This window comes from Adiantum capillus-veneris, chromosome 12, assembly GCF_014529385.1.
Source record: "Adiantum capillus-veneris isolate H3 chromosome 12, ASM1452938v2, whole genome shotgun sequence".
Taxonomy (NCBI): Eukaryota; Viridiplantae; Streptophyta; class Polypodiopsida; order Polypodiales; family Pteridaceae; genus Adiantum; species Adiantum capillus-veneris.
In genome coordinates, this window is record NC_140942.1 from 158,834,530 (window position 1) to 158,855,509 (window position 20,980).

Here is a 20,980-nt window from a genome sequence, read left to right on the forward strand (position 1 = left end):
TGGTTGCAGTGGAAACCTTGCTGCATGCCGATACTACCATACATGGGGTTTGGCATGATGCCTTGCATACCCCCGAACACTGTTCCTGGCATGTACGGCTGACTTCCAGACGCATAACCAGCCATACTTTGGAACACTGATCCACCCCCGAAATACCCAGGATGTATCGTGGGTGGTGGAAAAACTGAGTGCATAGCCTGGTATCCAGCTCCCTGTCCATTCAAGACAGCATGCTGGCTCTGAAAGTTGGCAGGCTGAACTGGCATAACCTGTGGAATAGGCGTTCTAGCCACCTGTTCAAGCACGGGAGGAACCTGCTTTGGAGCCCCCGACTCCGCAACATGCGAGTGTTCCCTTTCCTCTTGCGCCACATGAGGTACCTGGGCTTGAGCTTCAACAAGCTCCGTACGCGGCGTAGGTTGCCTATTTTGCTGTTGCACTGGTGGCGCTTGCAAGAATTCCATGAACCTCGGATTCTGCACCAGCTGCGAAAAGACATTCAACGCGGCAACTAACTGAGTCTTGAACGCATCATCCTCAAGTTGCCCTGTCATAAAGCCCTGTACTACTGGAGGGACATTCACGTTGACAGGAGGTACAGACTGACGTGGCCGTGAGCTCTCGCCAATCTCAAAAACCATAGGAATCTCCTGCCTGTCCTTTGAAGAGGAACCCTCTTCCATAATTCCCTTCTCCTTGTCGGCCATAGTGTAATCCCCGTGTTCTTGCACTGTGTGTCTTTACCCTGAACAATCCAGGCTCACTCTTTGAGGAAAAAGTGATTGATGTCCCGGCAACGGAACCATGAAACCGGCCCGTAGGGCGGTAGGCGTTGGCTTTCACCCGAAATTCTTTACTTTATACACACACAGAGAGCACTTTGCAAAGAGAACCTGTAATGGGAATTAACACTTAATCACACACACGGCTCGGAAGCTAGAATGCTCCTAGCAGACACCGACAACCTGTAGGCCCCAAAATTGGCGCCCCTTTCGGTATTTCTTTATTCTTTAGGAGGGTAAATTGCAAGGTAAGGTCCTGGGAATCCTTCACGTGTATCCACCTAGATACCATTTGATTTGGCCAAATTTCGGCAGCATAACAGCCCCAAAACTTGCGCGCAACCAATTCCCCTGCTGGAACTCGCTTGCATTGTCGTATACCCTCTGTTTCCTGCCCAAAAACAGTAAATTCAGCATGCTGTATTTACTGGTTTTTGCCCTGTTTTCAGCCCCAAACAGTCCCCTAACTGTCCTCTGCCAGTGGGGCACGATTCCCAATGGTCCTGGCGTCCATATGGCTGAAAAACAGTGAATTTACAACGCATACACAGCGCTGATTTTGCACCTGTATGGTGAGGTTATGACCCTCACCAGTGCCTGCTTTGGAGCAGCAGCTAGCTACCCCTGTTCCTGCTCAAGGAGGCTCTTGCCTTAGCACAAAAGCATGAACCCACACAACTGTACATCAGTCAAATGAGTAGCCCTCTCGTGGGGCATCACATAACTGCACGTAGGGGAGAGAGAGAGAGCAGTGTGTAGTGTGCAGGGCATCACTCCTAGCACCACACTGTACATGAGAGGGAAAGGAAGCACTCCATAGCTCTTAACCTGTGACAAAAGCTGAAATGAGGCCCTCTCCCAGCATAAAATTCAGCGCCACTTCTTCTGCAAGAGGTAAGTGCATGAAAATTCGACACTTGGCGCATTTACAAGCATTTGCCCGTTTCGGGTTCTCCGCTTAAAAATATCCCAACCGACGCGTCAGTTGACTTCGCGGCAGAGTTATAAAATGTTCCCCTAGTCATACGGGAGGTAATGACGCGAACACATTTCACGGCCCAAAATAGCAGTTCCCTAAATTTTAGGAGATGCTTCCGTTGGGCTCCCACTGGTCTTCTGACCATCTATCCTCATTGGGACCGCATCCAAAAATGCAATGTGGCCCAACCGTCGGATACTTTTTGTTGGTAGTCCCACCTTGACTTTACGCCTTAATTGAGTTCACTTCCTAGTATCCACCAACTTGCTAAGTGCGACGGGGGGACCTATATGATCTTGCTCTGAGCCTAGACATCCTCTTACCGTACGAATTCCAGTGCCGACCACTTCCCGTCTGCGGGTGAATCTACCGTTCACATTGGCCATACAATGTCCGACCGTTTGCTACTTTAAAAAGAGGGTCTCAAAACAAATAAAATAAACCCCATTGGAAAAAAACCAACAACCAAGGTTAGCAGTTACCACATCTCTGTGACATGGTTAATAACTGCCACGTCCTCCTGAGAGAGAGAGAGAGAGAGAGAGAGAGAGAGAGAGAGAGAGAGAGAGAGAGAGAGAGAGAAATGAAATGAAATGTTATATTAACGTCTTCAAAAGGCCAGAATGACCTATGAGATCAAATTGATACAAAAGTGGTGAATCTGTTACAATGTCTGGGTACCTTAGTACTAAAGTACTAAGTGTGAAAAGTGTGAAAATGTAATAAATGTGAAAAACTAAATACAAAGTATTAAATAAACTTCTAAGGAGCATTCTGGGTGTCTGGCTAGAATGCTTCTAATCCTTTGTTGTAGTCTCCTCCGGTGAAGTGTGCTTCTGCATCTCGGTCGTGGTCGTCTCGATTTCGTAAGCTCAATCGCCCTATCAATGAGGGTGCCTTTGGTATGAATGTAGGTACTCCTTTGTGCTGGCTGCTGGCCTCTTGCTTCTCCTTCCACTCCTGCTTCTCTCGCTCCGAAGAAATATGTGATCTGCCTCTGAGGCTGTAGTGCTCTTTGTCTTCTCATTAGATTATCCCTGTGCCGATGTAGTTCCAGTAGGTACAAGCCTAAGCATCTTTGATGTTGGTATTGCACGACTCTATCTAGAGGTCCAAAGCCTTCTGTAAATAGGTAGTGGAAACGCCCACGTATCTCATAGTATACGGTGCAATGGCATATGTAGTGTAATTCTGTCTCCGGCTCCATTCGGGATAGCTTGCAAATTCTGCTCTCAGGTGGGATTCCCCTAAATCTGCCAAATTCAATTTCCAGCTGGTGTGAGGATGTACGAATCTGACAATAGCACACCTCAAACCATGAGACAGGTGGGTATCCATGTGGCTCAGGCGAATCACAAATCCATCTTCAGATAGCTGTAGATGAAATCTTCCTCTCGAGGTCGTGGACGTGTGGATCTACCAAGTTCAGTGGCTCGGTCAAGCAGTTTACCTCTAGTATGAGTAGGCTCTGAGATCTGCTGTAATGACTGGTCTGTTGGCTGTCCTCTATCTGGTGTAAAGAAATCTGTGATTCGTCTCTGAGACTGTCTTTCCCCTGATGTCCTCAGCAAGCTCTTCCTAAGTCTGCGCAGCTCTAGCAGGAACAATCCGAGACACCTCTGATCCTTGTATCTCATGACCCTAGAAAAAGGTCCGAACCTTTCTCTGAATGGATAGTGGAAGCGGCCGCGTATCTCATAGTATGTCGGGCAGTGACATGTGTAGTGCAGCTTTGTCTCTGGCTCTAAGTTACATAGGTGACATATCTTGGCTCCTGCCGGCACCCCTCGAAATCGGCCAGTCTCGATCTGGAGCTAATGTGAGGATGTGCGTATCTGTCCAATAGCGCATCTTATCCCATGAGATAAATGTGTATCCGTGTATGCAGGCCTAGTCCCAAAGCCGTCCTTCGTGAGTTGGAGAAGATGCTCTCTGTAGAAGGCCATCTTCGTGCCCAACTCCTGTGTCGGTTGTATCCATGTGCTCCTAGTATTTAGCTGAATCAGATCCTGACGCATGAGTCTGGTGATCTCTGTCCGTGTGAGAGACAGGGAGGGTGCATCCAGGGAGTATTGAAGCGGAGGTAATCTATCCATGTGCGACTGAAACCATGATGTCATCTGTCCCATACCAACATGCCGTATCGCCTTGTAGAGCTAGTTATCGAGATGACTCTAGGGCAAGCCGCGCGTATCTGTCCGTGGGGAGATCCCATAGACCATGCATAAAGGAAACTGATCTCGTCAATGCCTCCACCACGGGGGGGGGGGGGGGGGGGGGGGGGGGGGGGGGGGGCTAGCTCGGCTCGGATAATCTGATGTGGTATTGAGGCCTTAGCCCGAATCATCCGAGCGATCATAGAGACTAGAGGCCTCTCCATACATCTCCATCCATCTGTGTTGCCAGATCTCCCATGGTGGTCTACTGTGGGTCCCCATACTTGAACTCCATAGAGCATAGCTGGAGTCACTAGAGTGTCAAAAAGCCAAAGCTTTGTTCGCGGTTCCTGAAACTGAACCTGCGAACACATCCTTTCCAGTCCTCCCAAAGCCGCATATGCTCTCGTCAGTCTAGTCTCTGATGCTCTCCTTAGTGAAAACACCGGTCCATGGGACACTACCCCAAGATAGGTATATGCATCTGTGTACTCCACAGTCTCTTGGCCATACATAAATGTGGGTGCCGACCTCCTGACCCACTGTGGTGTAGTGTTTAACCACCATAGCCTTGGTTTTCCCCAGATTGACAAACAATCCACTGTCACGAGCAAATGTTTGCAGAGCATCCAAATGACGTTGCATCCCCTTTGGGGGGTCAGAAATCAGCACAATATCACCAGCATATAGTAACAGCGGAATCCATGTCCCTGCTAGCTGAGCCCCCCTGTTCCCCTGACGCTCTACATAGTCTGAAAACTCATCCACATACATTCGAAAAAGAGTTGGGGATAGGGGGCATCCCTGCTTTATTCGAATAGTGGAGTGGACCATGTCAGACATTCCCTCAGTGGTGCGTACCGGCCCCATCACTGTCCTGTATAGAGCGAGAATACCCCATATCAGCTCTGTAGGCACACCCATGTCCTGTAGTCTGTGTATAAGTTTGGCTCTTGGCACTGTGTCAAAAGCTTTGCGGAAGTCCACAAAGCTACAATAGATCCTCTTGCCATGGTGTCTACCCTCCTCAATAATAGCTTTGAGTGTCAGAATGTGGTCAAGAGTGGAGAAACCTCTCATGAAACCTGCTTGCCCTGGTGCTCTTATGCCCTCTCGCTCTGCCCATCTACTCAGCTCCTGCTCAAGAACGGATGCATACAACCTAGCTAATGTGTGACCAACCATGATGGTGCGATAATTCGCGGGAATCATGGGATCTCCTGACTTGAAAATAGGCACAATCGTAGACATACTCCAAGTCTCCTGGAAGCCTTCATACATGGCTCGATTAAACATCATAGCCAGGAGCTCTGCAAGCATATCTCTGGCATGGATGAAGTGCTCTGCTACCAGACCATCATGATCATGTGCTCTCGTTGTCTTCATCTTGTCAATGGCTTTCCTTACCCTCTCGGCAGTAAAGAAAGAACACGTCTCCTGGCCCTGATGGTGTGTAGAGAGATGTGGCATAATCACCAGTGGAGGTGACCGCTGGCGGTGGTGAATGCTCGTGGAATAGCCTCCATGCTTCGCCTCAATCCTGACCGATAGGCCCTTTTCTTTCGTCGCACTAGGCGGCGAAAGATAATCTGCGACTGTCTATGTGTGGTAATACCCTTGAGCACTTCCCTCTGTAATTTGATCCTCGTCTCTCTGCACTCCTCATCATACCAACTGTTCTGGGGCATGTTCCCAGATCGTCTCCGTGTGGGCTGGCTGTGGGGGTATGCCTCTGATGTTGCATCATGGAGCGTCTCTGTCAGTATCTGAGTGAGTTCATAGTGGCCGTCCCGGCTCCCGGGTGCATAGCTGCCTGTATATCTCATCCATATACACAGAATCTGTGCTGGCACCATGTCCGTGTGGAAAGCAAGTAAAACCTCCAGCTGTTGAAAATCTTTGTAGGCCATTCATAATGGCCAATCTGTGTGCGGTTTCCATATCTATCAAGTATCTGCCATATTCAGTGTATTCCTCATCTTGTGATAGTCTGGATAGACCCATCTCTGTGACGTCCAGTCTCTAAGCATCTCTTTGGAAGTATCATAAAGTATTGTCTGGTGGTGGGCAGTCCTAGCATTGAAATCCCCTAGTATGATAATGTCACCATCCTTGGAAAACTCCCATATGTCATTATCCATAATAGCAAAAAGGGGGATTGTCCTCTAGGTGATGCATATATTGACGTACTAGGAGGAAAGTAACAAATAGCAATGTAGAGGTATCTACCCGTCTCTGCCCTGAGCCTCACCCACATGTACCTAGCCTGTTCATCCTTGCGTGCTATATATATCAGCGGCTGTAGTTCCTCCCTAAATAGAACTGCCACTCCCCCTGAGCCCGTCCTCGATGCTCCGATCTGGTCTCCTATCTACAGGCTGTCTCCCATCTATATCCACTCACCTGTGGCATGGATTGTCCAGGTGCTTGATGCGTCTCAGAGTAGAAAATGATCTCTCTCCCCGTGAAGCTATCCTCAAAGGCTCCCACATCAAGACGGAGTGACCCATTACAATTCTTGGTTGCCATCTTTAGTGTGGTCCCGTAGGTCTCGCACCATCATGTGGGGCGTCGCTCCAATATCACCACCTTTCCATCCCTGTAAAAAACAATCTTCCCCTTTCCCTTGCTGCTCTTATTTCCGGCATTACTTCTTGCATATGAGCAATCTGCGAGCGGATGAGGTCATCTCCAAGAAAGATTCGAGTCTTCTTTAGAGTCGGTCTCTTCTTCAAGAAGTCTTTCTTCGCTTCCATGGAGGGGAAGCGGAGAATGAGTGCCCTTTCCTTCGAGGTTTCTCCGTTGCTCCCACTTTTCTAAGTGCCCACTCTCCAAGCCTTCGTATGCGTTTGCTCGTTGACCCCCACCAGAGTCATGAGTTCTTTCACCTCTTTATCTACATTATCTTGGTCTTCGAGGCCACATATCCTTATGTGTAAGGCCCGTACACGTCTCCTTTGCTCCTCTTCTAGTGTCAAATTGATGATGGTTGGTGTGGGGGTGGGGGTTATTTCCTTGCCTTTTCCTTTCTTGACAATCTCGATCCATTTTTCGGCCTTTTCTGCTTTTTGTTGGGTCTTTGTGATGACATCTACCCACAAGGTCGTCATTTCTTTTTGTTGCTCCCCACCTTCTTTGATGGCCCGTACTTGTTCCTTAATCGTGTTAAGCTCTTCAATGACAGAGGGTTGAAGTTCTCCCTCTTCGAGGACATTCTGCGATCGCACCTCTGCAAGCTCTTTCTTGAGTAGTGCGATTTCCTCATCTTGGGCCTTCACGTGATCTTCGAGTGTATGTATCGTGCTTTCCTGTGCTGCCACGCGTGCGTTGAGTCCGTTAATAGTACTTAAGAGATGGCGGTTGATCTTGCTGATGGGCTGGCTCAATTCTTCTTTGCATTTTTGGATGGCATCCTCCACCGGGTCATCCTTGCTATTCGTCTTTCTCATGATTGAGAGGCTGCGGGGGCAGGAGAGGGAAAGGGGGTACTGGAGTGAAGAAGAGGTTTTTTTCCCCCCCCCCCTTCTCTCTCTACGCGATTTCCCTCTCTCTGTCTCTTTATTCCTTTTTTTTTTCCCTCTCTTTCTCTCTCTACGCGATTTTCTCCCCCTCTTTCTCTCTCTATGTCCCCTTTTTTCTCTCTTTCTCTCTCTACGCGACCCCCCCCTTCCCTTCCCCCTTTTCTCTCTCTATGCGAAATTCTACCCCCCCTTTCTCTCTCTACACTAAATTCTCCCCTCTTTCTCTATCTACGCAAAATTCTTCTCCCCCGAACGCAAGCATGTAGAATACTTTCACTCGCTCATTGCGTGCCTTTGAGGCCCCATATCCGTGCGTTTGGCTTCTCGATTCGTGCGGGGAGCTCTGATACCACTTGTGAGATCCCCAACCCGCCAATACCAAGATCGGGTTGGGATCCTTGACAGGTCTCTAGGTCTGATAAAAATCAGAGTCTTTAAACAAGAAAAATCCAAGGAATAGACCTTTACCATTGACAATGGCTTGGGTCTATAGCCTTAGAAGAAGACCTAGTCCTGTCTCGCAACGGAAACGGGACAACGTATTAAAAGTCCAAAAAACTATTTCGGCCCTATAACTTCCACAAATTGGGCTAAGGTATCCTCAACCAACGCTTTTTTTCCCCCTAACATATGTGAGGGCATAGCCGCTGGTGGACTCCTCTTCCAAGTGAAGATGTTTTCCAAACGTTTTTAGTGCGCGGGGATGGATAGTTACTTGACTAAAAATGGTATAACCTTTCTATCACCCAAGTGTGGTAGATTGGTTATGCCATTTCCCTCTTGAATAACAGGTCTTGAGTTCAACTCCTCGTCGGCTAGATCTTTAAGGTCTCTTGGGATAGTTTCCTATGACGGTAAAACTCTCTTCTTCTCGGGCGTGTGTGTGGGTGTGTGTGTATGTGCTAATAAAAAGAGGAAAATGGTATAACCTTTCTATCACCCAAGTGTGGTAGATTGGTTATGCCATTTCCCTCTTGAATAACAGGTCTTTAGTTAAACTCCTCGTCGGCTAGATCTTTACGCACTAGGTTAGGAGGAAGCGGGAGCGTAGAGGAAACGGGTGCGGGAGCATAGGGGAAACGGGTGCGGGTGCGGGTGCGGAGCAGGGTAGAGAGAGAGAGAGAGAGAGAGAGAGAGAGAGAGAGAGAGAGAGAGAGAGATGAAATGAAAAGAAATGTAATATTAACATCTTCAAAAGGCCAAAATGACCTATGAGACCAAAAGGTTACATGTGGTGAATCTAATACCAGGTCTGCGTACAAAAAGTACAAAGAACTGAAAGAAACTAGTGGGTAGGGGTGGGGTCAAAGCTGATGCAGAGGGAATACAAAGGGTGAGCTAGAGTGATGAAATGAAATGATATATTAATGTCTTCAAAAGGCCAAAATGACCTATGAGACTAGTCTGTTACATACTGGTGAATCTGATACCATGTCTGAGTACACAAAAAGAGATACTTAATTGAATCTAGAAGTGTAACTAGTTGGAACTGTGTGGGGTGTGTGATGACTGATACAATGGGTGCCCAATACAAGGGAGAGATACAATGGGTGATGAATCCATCCTCATCTGTACTCTGGATGTCGAGATAGTATGGCTCGAATCCTTTGTTGTAGTCTCCCTCGATACTGTGAAGCTCCTCTCCTCAATCGGCGTCTCGATTTCCGTAGCTCCAATGCTTGGTCAATGAGAGTACCGCAGGTATGATGGTGGCTGCTCGTCTATCTGTCCAGTGTCTGGTGTGAAGAAATCAGTAATCTGTCTCTGAGATTGTCTCTCTCCAAATCTCCTCAGTAAACTGTGTAACTCAAGTAGATACAGTCCAAGACATCTCTAGTATAGAGAGAGAGAGAGAGAGAGAGAGAGAGAGAGAGAGAGAGAGAGAGAGAGAGAGAGAGAGAGAGAGAGATGAAATGAAATGTTATATTAACGTCTTCAAAAGGCCATAGTGACCTATGAGACCAGAAAGTTACAAGGTGGTGATCTGATACAAAGTCAGAGTAACAAAATAACCTAATCAACAGTACAAAACAAAGATATATATTATGGGGTTCTAGATAGGTCGATGTGAGCTAAAGCCGAAAAGCTAAGCAAGAATGGGCGGCTAGTTGGGATAGTTGAATCACAAAAGATCTAGCATCGATCGTTGGCGGATCTCATCAATTTCCTCCATGGTTAGTAGTCTGACCGGGCGTTGTGCATGCCTGGCCAGCGTGCTCTGAATCTTTTGACGTAGCCTTCGTCGATGCTGTGTAGTTATGCACAGTCGTGGGCGCCTGGATTTCCCCAGTTCAATCGCTCGGTCAATCAATGTGCCTCTGGTGTGAGACGAGGGGGGGGGGGGGGGGGAGCTCTGCTGTGGGAGTGGCTCTTGCGGCTGTCCCGTGTCTACTCTGAAGAAGTCTGTAATCCGTCTTTGAGACTGGTTAGCCTCGCCATTCGTCAGGCTCTCTCTGTGTCTGCGCAGCTCGAGCAAGAACAGACCCAGGCATCTTTGATCTTCGTATCCCATTACTCTTGAGAGTGGTCCAAAACCCTCTCTGAACAAGCAATGGAAGCGGCCTCGTATCTCGTAGTAGACGGGGCAACGGCATGTATAATGCAGCTCTGTCTCAGGTTCCATGTCACACAAGGGGCATGTCCTGGCCTCTGCTTGTACTCCGCTATATCTCCCGGTTTCAATCCGCAGTTGGTGAGATGATGTGCGTAACTGGCCAATAGCACACCGTATCCCATGAGACAGGTGGGTATCCATGTATCTGGGTCTTATCACAAGACCATCTTCCGTAAGCTGGAGAAGGTGGTCTCTGTAGAAAGCCATCTTCGTGCCCAGTTCTTGTGCTGGTTGTATCCATGGCCTCCTGGTGTCTAGCTGGGTCAGGTCTTGGCGAATGAGCTTGGTGATCTTTGACTGTGTAAGAATGAGAGATGGTGCATCCAATGCATACTGGAATGGTGGCAGCTTGTCTATGCTGAACCCATGCGCCTAAAACCATGATGTCATCTCCCCATACCAGCATGTTGTATCTCCTTGTATGGCTAACTGTCGGGAGGACTCAAGTGCCATGTGAGCATATCTGTCTCTAGGAAGTTCCCATGTGCGGTTTATGAAGGAGACTGATCTGGTGAGCGCCTCTACCACTAGTGGGGGGGCCGCCAGCTCTGCACGAATAATGGCCCGTGGTACTGATGCCTTGGCTCTAATGAGCCGCGAGATCATAGAGACGAGAGGCTTCTCCATGTTCCCCCATCCGTCTGTGCGACCTGTCCTCCCGTGGTGATCCAATGAAGGTCCCCATATCTCAGCCCCATAGAGCAATGCTGAGGCCACCAAGGTGTCAAAGAGCTAGAGCTTCGTCCGGGGTTCCTGAAACTGAACCTGCGAACACATCCTCTCCAATCTACCCAATACTGCGTGGGCTCTAGTCAGTCTGGTCTCTGCTGCTCTTCTGAGTGAGAATGTGGGTCCAGTAAAAACCACTCCAAGGTAAGTGTAAGCGTCTGTGTACTCCACAGTCTCCTGGCCGTATATGAATGTAGGTGCTGATCTCCTGATCCATTGTGGGGTGGTATTAAACGCCATAACCTTGGTTTTACCAAGGTTGACAGACTAACCACTTTCGTGGGCACACGTATGCAGAGCATCCAGTTGGCGTTGCAAATGAGAGAGAGAGAGAGAGAGAGAGAGAGAGAGAGAGAGAGAGAGAGAGAGAGAGAGAGAGAGAGAGAGAGAGAGAGAGAGAGAGATGAAAATGAAATGTTATATTAACGTCTTCGAAAGGCCAAAGTGACCTATGAGACCGGAAAGTTACAATGTGGTGGATCTGATACAAAGTCAAAATAATAAGATGACAAAATGACAGAAGGATTAAATGACAAAATAAAATACTATGGAATCCTTAACTGCTAGGTGTGAACTAAGAAGCTAAACAACTAGCTGGGATAGCTAGATCACAAGAGATCCATCATCGATCGATGGCGGATCTCATCAATCTCCTCCATGGTCAGTAGTCTGACTGGGCATCGTGCATGTCGAGCCAAAGTGATCCGAATCCTCTGATGCAGCCTCCGTCAATGTTGTGTAGTCCTCCGCAATCGTGGGCGTTTGGATTTCCCCAGCTCAGTCGCTCGGTCAATCAGTGTGCCTCTGGTGTAAGGCGACGAGCTCTCCTTCGGTAGTAACTCCTCTGGGTGTCCAATGGCAGCTCTAAAGAAGTTTGTGATCTGTCTCTGACACTGGCTAGCCTCTCCTCTTATCAGGCTCTCTCTGTGTCTGCGCAGCTCGAGCAAAAACAAACCCAGGCATCTCTGATCCTCGCTCTATAGAATGGTCCAAAGCCCTCTCTGAACAAGCAATGGAAGCGGCCTCGTATCTCGTAGTAGACGGGGCAGTGGCATGTGTAGTGCAACTCTGTCTCAGGCTCCATGTCACACAGGGGGCATGTCGTGGCCTCTGCTGGTACTCCGCTGTATCTCCCAGTCTCGATCCGCAGCTGGTGTGAAGATGTACGTTATCTGGCCAATAGCACATCGTATCCCATGAGACAAGTGGGTGTCCATGTATCTGGGCCTCGTCACAAAACCATCCTCCGTAAGCTGGAGGAGATGCTCTCTGTAGAAAGCCATCTTCGTGTCCAACTCCTGTATTGACTGTATCCATGTCCTCTTGGGGTCTAGCTGAGTCAGGTCCTGGCGAATGAGCCTGGTGATCTCGGACTGTGTAAAAGTCAGAGAGGGCGCATCCAGTGAGTACTGGAAGGGAGACAATCTGTCTATGCTGAACCCATGCGCCTGAAACCAGGATGTCGTCTCCCCATACTAGCATGCTGTATCTCCCTGCATGGCTAACTGTCGAGAGGACTCAAGTGCAAGGCGTGCATATCTGTCTTTGGGAAGTTCCCACATGCGGTGTATGAAGGAGACAGATCTGGTGAGCGCCTCAACCACTAGTGGGGGGGTAGCTAGCTCTGCTCGTATAATAGCACGTGGTACTGAAGCCCTGGCTCTAATGAGCCGCGAGATCATAGAGACCAGAGGCTTCTCCATGTCCCCCTATCCATCACTGCGGCCTGTCCTCCCGTGATGATCAAGTGAAGGTCCCCAAATCTCAGCTCCATAAAGCAATGTAGAAGCCACCAAAGTGTCAAAGAGCCAGAGCTTCGTCCGAGGCTCCTGAAACTGAACTTGTGAACACATTCTTTCCAATCTACCCAATTCTGCATGGGCTCTGGTCAATCTAGTCTCTACTTCCCTCCTCAATGAAAATGCTGGCCCACTAAAAACCACTCGAAGGTAAGTGTAAGTGTTAGGTGCAGCGGAATGAATGTTGTATTTTCTCAAGATTAGTGATCTTTACTGCTCAAGGTTCTTTTTAGTTCTTAGGGAAAGAGAGAGCTTTCCGTCTTGTAGAGTGCTGTGATCACGAACAAAGTGAGTGGATTGTGCGTGCAAGTGAATGAGACTGAGAGAAAGAGAGAGAAGAGATACGACACCGAGAGGTTGTAAAACCCTCCTCTGAAGGCCCCACTCTCGTCGGCGAGAGTGGTCTACTTGATTGCACGAAAGAGTACAATGCGAATGCAAAGGACTGATACTGTTGGACTATGCCGACGACGACGACGACGACTAAGGCTGAAATCTGTGATCTTCTAATCGCTGAATTCGGTGGTCTTCTTGATGGCTGGAAATGGCTGTTTCCATGCAGGTTTCATGGCTGAAAATGACTGTTTGTTCGGGGGATCTTGCTGAGAGTAAAAACGCCAGAGTCTTGCACCTGCTAGGATGCGTTTTTAGGGCAGGTTTGCATCTGTAAAAAAACGCTGCCAAGGCTGAGAAATGCCTGTTGAAAAACGCTGGCAGCAGCACTCAAAAACGCTGGGCAGCAGTTCACAAAAACGCTGATTTGCTGAGGGGTCCTAGCGTTAGTAAAACGCTGCAGGGCTGTGACAAAACGCCAGCAAGGGGCTGATCTGCAGGGAACACAAGCGCCAGAGATTTGGAGGTTGTGTGCGATGACTGCAAGAGGGGAGAACGCCAAGGGAAGGGAGATGGCGAGGCTAAGTGCTGAGGGTACTGACGGGGGTTACTGCTGAGAAGTTGCCTGTTGAGCGGGAAGCTCCTGCTGCCTCTTTTGCCAGAAAGTGCTAACTTGGGTTTGCTTATATAGAAACTTAGCAAAATTGCCCTACCTACTTTTGTAGGAAAGTCACTTAAAAATAATAAGTGAAAATCCCAATAAATAGGACAATAGGCTAAATGCACTGGAAAATTCCCCTAACTGATGCGAATGGATTTTGATGGGAATTCCGATGATCATGCTTTGTGCAACCGGAGGATATGCATCTATGCTAAGTGACTGGACATGCACGGTCTACGAATAGACTCACAAAAGTGCCAGATCACTGCTAATCTAGACTTGACTTGGCTGACGGGAACCCTGCTATGGTGTAGCTTGTCCACGGACACATAGGGTTGGGATGTGTCACGTGACAGTAAGCATCTGTATACTCCACCTTCTCCTGGCCGTATGTGAATGCGGGCGCTGACCTCTTGATCCACTGTGGGGTGGTATTAAATACCATGACCTTGGTTTTACCAAGGTTGACGGACAAATCACTTTCTTGGGCAAACCTATGCAAAGCATCCAAGTGACGTTGCATCCCCTCTGGAGAGTCGGAGATCAACACAATATCATCAGCGTATAACAATAGTGGAATCCATGTCCCTGCGAGCTGTGCACCTCTATTACCATCTCTCTCAATGTAGTCAGAATCCTCATCCACATACATACCAAATAGAGGAGGAGAGAGCGGGCAGCCCTGCTTCACCCCAAATTCCAATAGTGGAGTAAACAGGTGTCGATAGACCCTCTAGGGTGCGTACATGCCCCACTACTGACTTGTATAATGCCATGAGCCCCCAAATGAGCTCTGTGGGTACTCCATCTGATGTAATCTGCTCATCAATCTAGCTTTGGGCATTGTGTCAGATGCTTTGCGGAAATCCACAAAGCTACAATAGATCCGTCTCCCACACGATCTGCCCTCCTCAATGATGGCTCAGAGAGAGAGAGAGAGAGAGAGAGAGAGAGAGAGAGAGAGAGAGAGAGAGAGAAAGCTTTATTAACGTCTACGAAAGGCCGAACTCGACCTATGAGACAATATCATATACATGTGTTGATGCTCTAGGCATCGGAAAATAAAAAAAGGGTACAAACTGAAATGAGCTTATACTATGCAAGAGGGTGTGGTAGGGTGGTGCATGTGGTGTACAATGTATAGTGTGGGTCCTCGTGTCGAGGTGTGCTCACGCATCATCAGGCTCAACTAGGGGCTGCAAGGTGATACCACCATGAGATGATAGAGAGAGAGAGAGAGAGAGAGAGAGAGAGAGAGAGAGAGAGAGAGAGAGAGAGAGAGAGAGAGAGAGAGAGAGAGAGAGATGTTATATTAACGTTCAAAAGGCCAAAGTGACCTATGAGACCAGAAAGTTACAATGTGGTGGATCTGATACAAAGTCAGAGTAACAAGATGACAAAATGACAGAATGATTAAATGACACAATAAAATACTATGGAATCCTTAACTGCTAGGTGTGAACTAAGCAGCTTAACAGCTAGCTGGGATAGCTAGATCACAAGAGATCCAGCATCGGTCGCTGGCGGATCTCATCAATCTCCTCCATGGTCAGTAGTATGATCGAGCGTCGTGCATGTCGAGGCAAAGTGATCCGAATCCTCTGATGCAGCCTCCATCGATGCTGTGTAGTCCTCCGCAGTCGTGGGCGTTTGGATTTCCCTAGCTCAGTCGCTCGGTCGATCAGTGTGCCTCTGGTGTAAGGCGACGAGCTCTGCTGCGGTAGTAACTCCTCTGGGTGTCCAGTGGCAGCTCTAAAGAAGTTTGTGATCTGTCTCTGAGACTGGCTAGCCTCTCCTCTCATCAGGCTCTCTCTGTGTCTGCGCAGCTCGAGCAAAAACAAACCCAGGCATCTCTGATCCTCGTACCGCATGACTCTAGAGAATGGTCCAAAGCCCTCTCTGAACAAGCAATGGAAGTGGCCTCGTATCTCGTAGTAGACGGGGCAGTGGCATGTGTAGTGCAACTCTGTCTCAGGCTCCATGTCACACAGGGGGCATGTCCTGGCCTCTGCTGGTACTCCGCTGTATCTCCCAGTCTCGATCCGTAGCTGGTGTGAAGATGTGCGTATCTGGCCAATAACACATCGTATCCCATGAGACAGGTGAGTGTCCATGTATCTGGGCCTTGTCAGAAAACCATCCTCCGTAAGCCGTCTTCGTGCCTAGCTTTTGTATTGGCTGTATCCATGTCCTCTTGGTGTCTAGCTGAGTCAAGTCCTGGCGAATGAGCCTGGTGATCTCGGACTGTGTAAGAGTCAGAGAGGGCGCATCCAGTGAGTAGTGGAAAGGAGGCAATCTCTCTGTGCTGAACCCATGCGCCTAAAACCATGACGTCATCTCCCCATACCAGCATGCTATCTCCCTGCATGGCTAACTGTCGAGAGGACTCAAGTGCAAGGCGTGCATATCTGTCTCTGGGAAGTTCCCACATGTGGTGTATGAAGGAGACAGATCTAGTGAGCGCCTCAACCACCAGTGGGGGGGCAGCTAGCTCTGCTCGTAGCACGTGGTACTAAAGCCTTGGCCCTAATGAGCCGCGAGATCATAGAGACCAGAGGCTTCTCCATGTCCCCCCATCCATCACTGCTGCTTGTCCTCCCGTGATGGTCCAGTGAAGGTCCTCAAATCTCAGCTCCATAAAGCAATACAGAAGCCACCAAAGTGTCAAAGAGCCAGAGCTTCCCCCGAGGCTCCTGAAACTGAACCTGTGAACACATCCTTTCCAATTTACCCAATGCTGCATGGGCTCTGGTCAATCTAGTCTCTGCTGCCCTCCTCAATGAAAATGCTGGCCCACTAAAAACCACTCCAAGGTAAGTGTAAGCATCTGTATACTCCACCTTCTCCTGGCCGTATGTGAATGCGGGCGCTGACCTCCTGATCCACTGTGGGGTGGTATTAAATACCAGGACCTTGGTTTTACCAAGGTTGACGGGACAAACCACTTTCTTGGGCAAACCTATGCAAAGCATCCAGGTGACGTTGCATCCCCTCTGGAGAGTGAGAGATCAAAACAATAACATCAGCATATAAAAATAGTGGAATCCATGTCCCTGCCAGTTGTGCACCTCTATCACCATCTCTCTCAATGTAGTCAGAAACCTCATCTACATACATACCAAATAGAGTAGGAGAGAGCGGGCAGCCCTGCTTCACCCCAATAGTGGAGTAAACCGGTGTGGATAGACCCTCTGGGGTGCGTACATGCCCCACTACTGACGTGTATAATGCCGTGACCCCCCAAATGAGCTCTGTGGGTACTCCCATCTGCTGTAATCTGCGCATCAATCTAGCTCTGGGCATTGTGTCAAATGCTTTGCGGAAATCCACAAAGCTGCAATAGATCCGTCTCCCACGCGATCTGCCCTCCTCAATGATGGCTCTGAGTGTCAAGATATGGTCAAGAGTAGAAAAACTCCTCCTGAAACCTGGCTGCTCGGCTGTGTGTATCCCCTCCCTCTCTGCCCATCTACTCAGCTGTTGCTCAAGAATAGATGTGTAAAACTGTTCCAATGTGTGTCCAATCATGATAGTGCGATAGTTCCAAGGCTCCATAGGGTCTCTCGACTTGAAGATAGGTACAATAGTAGATAGGCTCCAAGTATCAGGCAAGCCCTCACACATGGCACGGTTAAACATAACTGCTAGAAGCTCTGCTAGTAAATCTTTGGCATGCATGAAATGCTCAGCCACTAAGCCATCATGATCATATGCTCTCCCAGTCCTCATCCTGTCAATGGCCTTCCTCACCATCTCAGCGGTGAAAAAAACATGTGTGTGGGCATGGATCGGGGAGGGTCGGGAAGGGGGGCCTGCTCAGGAACTGTGTACAAAGATGATGCATACTGGCCCCAAGCCTTTGTAGAAATTGGCTTTTCCTTCTTGTATGTCTTTTTGCCACCTGACTTGTAGTTTCTGCTTTTGTTACTTAGTGAAGTTTTTGTTTTTTATTTGTTTGGTGTCCTGTAACATTCAGTCGTTTTCTATCTGGTTGATCAGGGGTCCACAACGGCACCAATAATCCAGGCTTTGCCCGTGCGTGAGGGAGAGCCTGACTGTGCAGTAAGTTCATCTGCTTGAATAGACGATGCTTGTCTTGCTGGTTGGTTTGTAGTTCGAAGGGTGTTGTGGTGGTGCTAGCATAACACACATATAGTTGAGGATGAAGTGTTACCTTTTTTCTTTCTTGATGTTTTATTGCAACAGTTTTATATGAAAACTGGAAGCTGTAAGTTTGGTTCAAATTGCAAGTTCAATCATCCTGAGAGCAGTTCAACTATTGCTATTGACCCAAAATTAGCTGACAATGCCGATGAAAATCCGAAGTGTGCTTTCGGCAGTGGAAATGCAGACATCTCAACAGCTTTACTTAAGCCTGCTACAGCCTTCAATGCAAAAGGGCTTCCTTTAAGAATTGTAACATTTAGCTTCTCAGTTTTATGCTCATATTCTTGCTAATGAAAGTTTTATCTTTATGTTCTCAAACTCGTGTGCAGGGCGAGACAGACTGCCCTTTTTACATGAAGACGGGGAGGTATCTCTTTATTTAACTTGGGTAGAGAGAGAGCACTTCGGTTTGTTGACGTACATTCTTTTTGGTTATGCAAAACTCTTACTTGGATGTTGTCTGCTAATTTGGGTCTTGCAACTTCTTTGCCAGCTGCAAGTTTGGATCAGCATGCCGTTTTAATCACCCTGAGAATCCGGGTACATGTTAGTTAGAAAGGTGTTGTTTCTCCTGCCGCTCAAACTAACACTGTTTTGGGTAAAATCATGCAGCAAATGTGGTGCTGCAACAAAACCAGACACCAATTGCCCCATTGCTTGGCAGCCTGACTGCACCTTATGGAAGCTATTCCATCTTTTCAGGGGTATTTTTGACAGTCAATTTTTTGTGTAGCTAACATGTTGTTTCCTCCTTGTTGCCTAAAATACAAGTCTTGAATGCTTTCTCTAGGCTATTCCAGATTATGGCTTCAGCTTGCCAGGAGCAGATTTTGGTTTGTCGAGTCTAGCACAGACGTCTATTTACCCACAGCGTCCTGGTGAACCTTCATGCACGGTAATATATGCTGTAGATGAATTCTTTTCTTCTCCTGCTGTTTCTTGTGAGCTAAATCCTCTTGTTATCTTCTTGGTTGGTGTTCTAACAGACACATCTGATTCAGAAAACCAACATGGAGTTATTATTTTAAATGCCTAGTCTATACAAACTTGTGTCTGAGCTAAGATCTCCTTTTTGGCAGTATTACATAAAAACAGGTATCTGCAAGTTTGCAAGTAGCTGTAAGTTTCACCATCCTGTCGACAGAAAAGAGCCATCCACCAAGATTACTCTTGCTGGATTTCCCCGAAGAGAGGTAATGCTGATACCCAATAAAATGATTGTTTTTTGGTGCTCTCTAGTTGATGGCCTCAAGCACATACAAATTTTATGATAGGGAGAGCAAGCTTGTCCGTTCTACATGAAGACGGGCACTTGTAAATATGCTTTAAATTGCAAATTTGATCATCCTCCTCCTGGAGAAGCGGCTGCAAAGGCTCTGGCTGAAGCTGGGAAGTCAGAACTACCTGAAGTAGGCGAGGTTGTGCCGACGGGTCAGCATTTGAGAATATGATGAATGTTTGGTCTCTCTTAGATTCTTCAATGCCCTGTTCATAGCGTAGCTTTGTTGCGTGTGATATGGCAGATGCCTTGGTGCACTATTTCTCCGTTGCTTTAGATTCTGGATTGTTACAGAGCCTGCTTTGAAGTTCTAATGAGCAAGAATCATGGGCTACAATATGTACATAAAAGCAAGCGCACTTTTTTTTGGGTTTACTTTCGCGCGCTCGCAGTGGAGAGAGAAAATGAAATGAAATGTTATATTAACGTCTTCGAAAAGCCAAAATGACCTATGAGACCAAAAAGTTACACTGAGTACGGAAAGTACAAAGAACTAAGACTAAAAACTAAAACACTAAGAAAATGAAACTGACTGATCCGGAACTGAAACGAGATAGAGGGAGGGGGGGTGGTGGGTTCAAATGAAATCTCTCATCGGTCGCTGTCGAATGTCATCAACATCCTCCATGGTCAATACTCTGATTGGGTGTCTTGCATGTCGAGCTAGAGTGATCTGGATCTTCTGGTGCAGCCTTTGTCGATGGTGGGAGACCCCTCGAGGTCGTGGGCGTTTGGATCTGCCTAGCTCAATGGCTCAATCAATCAACGTACCTCTAGTGTGGGTGGGCTCTGAGATCTGCTCTGAGAGAGAGAAATGAAATGAAATGATATATTAACGTCTACAAAAGGCCAAAATGACCTATGAGACCAACTGATTACAATGATGAGTCTAGTACCAAGTTTGGGTACAAACAAAGAAAACTACAAACAAAGAACTGATCTAGGAGTTCTACCGACTACTATGGTATCATGCCACAATGGTACAGAATGGGGATAAGTGTCACCATGATATAATATGCAGTAGCATGAGGCCTATCTTGATCGACACTCTGGGAGTCGTGCTAGAATCCTATGGATCCTTTGTCGCAATCTCCGTCGGTGCTGCGTGGCTCCCCTCCTCAGTCGCGGTCGTCTCGATCTCCCCAACTCTATATCTCGGTCAATGAGAGTACCGTTGGTGTGTGTATGGGTGGGAACCGAGCTCTGTGATGGTGGTGTCCCCTCTGGCTCTGTGGTACTCAGACTGAAGAAATCTGATATGCGTCTTTGGGGCTTCTCTGTCTTTGCCCTCTCAATAGAGCGTCTCTATGTCTTTGTATCTCAAGTAGAATTAATCCGAGACATCTTTGATCCTGATATCTCATGACTCTATCTAACGAGTCAAAACCATCTCTGAATAAACAATGAAAGCGTCCCTGTATCTCATAGTAGACTGTGCAATGACATATGTAGTGAAACTCTGTCTCTGGCTCTGCATGGCATAATTGACATATCCTACTGTCTGCTGGTATGCCTCTGAATCTACCTGTCTCAATCCCAAGCTGGTGTGAACATGTGCGAATTTGGCCTATGGCACATCGTAACCCATGAGATAGATGTGTGTCCATGTAGCTGGGCCGTGTGACAAATCCGTCTGTCGTGAGTTGGAGAAGATGCTCTCTATAGAAAGCCCTCTTCGTACCCAACTCCCGTGATGGCTCTATCCATGTCCTCTTGCTATCAAGCTGGATAAGATCGTGCCGAATGAGTCTAGTAGTCTCCATCCTTGTAAGAGCCATAGATGGTGCATCAAGAGAATATTGGAAAGGGGGCAGCTTGTCCATGCTGAAACCATGCCTTTGAAACCATGAGCTCATCTGTGCATACCAACATGATGTATCTCCTTGTAATGCCAGCTGTCTCGATGACTCGAGCAAGCCTAGCATACCTGCCCCTGGTGGTGTCCCATAAGCTGTGTACA

At 47.8% G+C, this 20,980-nt stretch overlaps 1 protein-coding gene across 2 annotated transcripts in view; it reads left to right on the top strand.

Moving 5' to 3' along the window:
• LOC147446766 (zinc finger CCCH domain-containing protein 37-like) overlaps positions 1-19,395 on the top strand; it is a 92,877-nt gene extending 73,482 nt beyond the window's left edge. For both annotated transcript variants that reach the window (XM_086525943.1, XM_086525944.1), the window contains 8 exons: positions 17,574-17,636; positions 17,781-17,990; positions 18,071-18,108; positions 18,235-18,281; positions 18,354-18,445; positions 18,532-18,636; positions 18,821-18,934; positions 19,016-19,395. In XM_086525943.1, coding sequence (XP_086382069.1) covers positions 17,574-17,636; positions 17,781-17,990; positions 18,071-18,108; positions 18,235-18,281; positions 18,354-18,445; positions 18,532-18,636; positions 18,821-18,934; positions 19,016-19,192 — 846 coding nt within the window. In that variant the 3' untranslated portion in view covers positions 19,193-19,395. The remainder of the gene's footprint in view (positions 1-17,573; positions 17,637-17,780; positions 17,991-18,070; positions 18,109-18,234; positions 18,282-18,353; positions 18,446-18,531; positions 18,637-18,820; positions 18,935-19,015) is intronic.
• Positions 19,396-20,980: the final 1,585 nt, after the last annotated feature.